Source organism: Mercurialis annua, linkage group LG4, assembly GCF_937616625.2.
Source record: "Mercurialis annua linkage group LG4, ddMerAnnu1.2, whole genome shotgun sequence".
NCBI lineage: Eukaryota > Viridiplantae > Streptophyta > Magnoliopsida > Malpighiales > Euphorbiaceae > Mercurialis > Mercurialis annua.
The window spans coordinates 36,946,658-36,948,539 of record NC_065573.1 but is presented as its reverse complement, the minus strand read 5'-3'; the positions used below and the strand labels follow the sequence as shown (position 1 = coordinate 36,948,539).

The following is a 1,882-nucleotide window of genomic DNA, read 5'->3' as shown; positions in this document are numbered from 1 at the left end:
TAGGTTTGATCTGCCGAAAGTCAGAACTGGACCAGCTATTTCACAAATTTTCATTTCAACTTTCGTTTTTATGCAAAATATAAGTGCACATAAAAAAGAGAAAAAAAAAATGAAAGGATCACTTTTGCAACTATAAATTGAGGGTTGGAATTATTTTGCTGCTTACTGATTAGTGATTAGGAAGCTTCGTAAGTGTTTGAAAATGAAGTGACCATTCTGTAATCATAATATGAGACAAATTAGTCCTTTGTAAACCTGTCAGGTGTCTAGTTAAATTTTAAAAGAATATCTGATGCACAAAACTACTTAATTTTCTGCTAGAGGATGAATGCTCGTTTTGAAGAGAAGCAAAAGGGTAATAAAGTGAAAAAAAATCAAAGATATAATTTCATATCAATGAAGAAAGTGCTATCAAGTAGCCCCGTTCATGAGTCTGGATATTCGTCCGTCCGTCCTCTTAGCGTCGGGCTTGACTATAACTTTTTATCTAGAGCCCTGTCCGAGCCCGACCCTGTATATTATGTACAGATAACTTCGTTTTTCTTAACCTTTTAAACTTAAAACTGAACCAAATAATTTTTGAATTTTGTTCTCAGAACAATTTTTTCCTTCAATTCAAAACGGTTCAGTTTTTCATTATAGATCAAGTGCAAGTAGGTGCAATTCTCTAAATTATGGTTCTTGACAAACCTTATTCCATTTCTACTTTTAAGCTATGTAACAGAATACTGACTCAACAAACCAAACCCATTATTCTCACTACAAATTTGGACATTACACATAATTTCGCATTTCAAATCTTGCTTGTGATGTTAATATTTCTGATTTTAGACGGCTTAGGACTGGAATCCTTAGGCACCATTATAGTAAGAAGTCCATTCTCCATCTGAGCTTTAATCTGATCCAACTTCACATTTTCTGGCAATTCAATTTGTCTACAAAAGTTCCTTCTCCCCGTCCCTCTCTCAGCTACGTGCAATACTGTCTCCTTTCCTTGTTCCTCTTCCTTATCCACCTCTGCCTTTATCTGCAAAATGTTCCCTTCTTCCACCGCCACCTTTATTTCCTCTTTTCTGTAGCCTGATTGACAAATATAATTAGCTCCTACTAAATAATTTTTAGTTATTGTGTTAAAATAGACACCGCGAAATGATGTTATTTTAAACTTTGCTAGGGTAAAAATGAAGTTTTATATTCGAAACGCCAAATTTTAAGCACGTTTATGTTTTCGGATTGAATGAAGTGTTCGTGTATACCTGGAACATTGAGTTTGAAGATATGAGCAGAAGGGGATTCAATCCAGTCCATGAGAGCAGTTGATCCGGACCATTCACGAAACACAGGGGGATTCAAGAAAATTCTCCTGAAAGGATAGCTGAAAATACCATCAGCCATTGATATTTGCAACAATTGATCTTAGAATTTTGAGTTTCAAAACGCTGTTGTCTATTGGTAGAGCTGGAAAATTGTTGTAGTATATTTAAAATGGAGAGCTTTGATATGATGTGAGTGAATCCAGAAGGTTCTTTGGGTTTTATCTTCTCTGTTTCTAGGGCTTTCTGTAGAAGGTCCATCGTTAGAAGATAAGGTAAGAAGACAAAAGTGTTTATCATAAATTTCTAAAAACTATTTATTGCAAATTGAAATTTAAAAATACGTAAACATTACTGTTATTCTGAGATTAAATGTTAATACTATGCCCGTACGGATTTGGTCTAGTGGACTAAACCTCAGCCATCTGGGCGCCAAAGGTCGCGGATTCGAACTCCGGCTACGTCCTTTCTTAATATAGAGTGGTTGAGTTGGGTTGCTGGCCATTATAACCCAGAATTATCAGGTATGTGGGATTGCGGGCGATCCACATCCCGAAATTTGATAATGA

At 35.7% G+C, this 1,882-nt stretch overlaps 1 protein-coding gene across 1 annotated transcript; it reads right to left on the bottom strand.

The window, feature by feature from the left end:
• Positions 1–663: 663 nt before the first annotated feature.
• LOC126678052 (15.7 kDa heat shock protein, peroxisomal) lies at positions 664–1,540 on the bottom strand. Its single transcript, XM_050372920.2, has 2 exons — positions 1,257–1,540; positions 664–1,080 (listed from the first exon to the last, which is right to left on the bottom strand). The coding sequence occupies exons 1-2, from the start codon at positions 1,393–1,395 to the stop codon at positions 794–796; spliced, it is 426 nt and encodes a 141-aa protein (XP_050228877.1). The 5' UTR covers positions 1,396–1,540; the 3' UTR covers positions 664–793.
• Between the last annotated feature and the right edge of the window lie 342 nt (positions 1,541–1,882).

What these genes read in the sequence shown, in the direction of transcription:
- LOC126678052 (XM_050372920.2), bottom strand. Translation starts at nt 1,395, where the DNA reads ATGGCTGATGGTATTTTCAGCTATCCTTTCAGGAGAATTTTCTTGAAT. An exon ending in CTTCAAACTCAATGTTCCAG is followed by an intron (nt 1,081 to 1,256) that starts GTATACACGAAC and finishes TTTGTCAATCAG; the next exon opens with GCTACAGAAAAGAGGAAATA.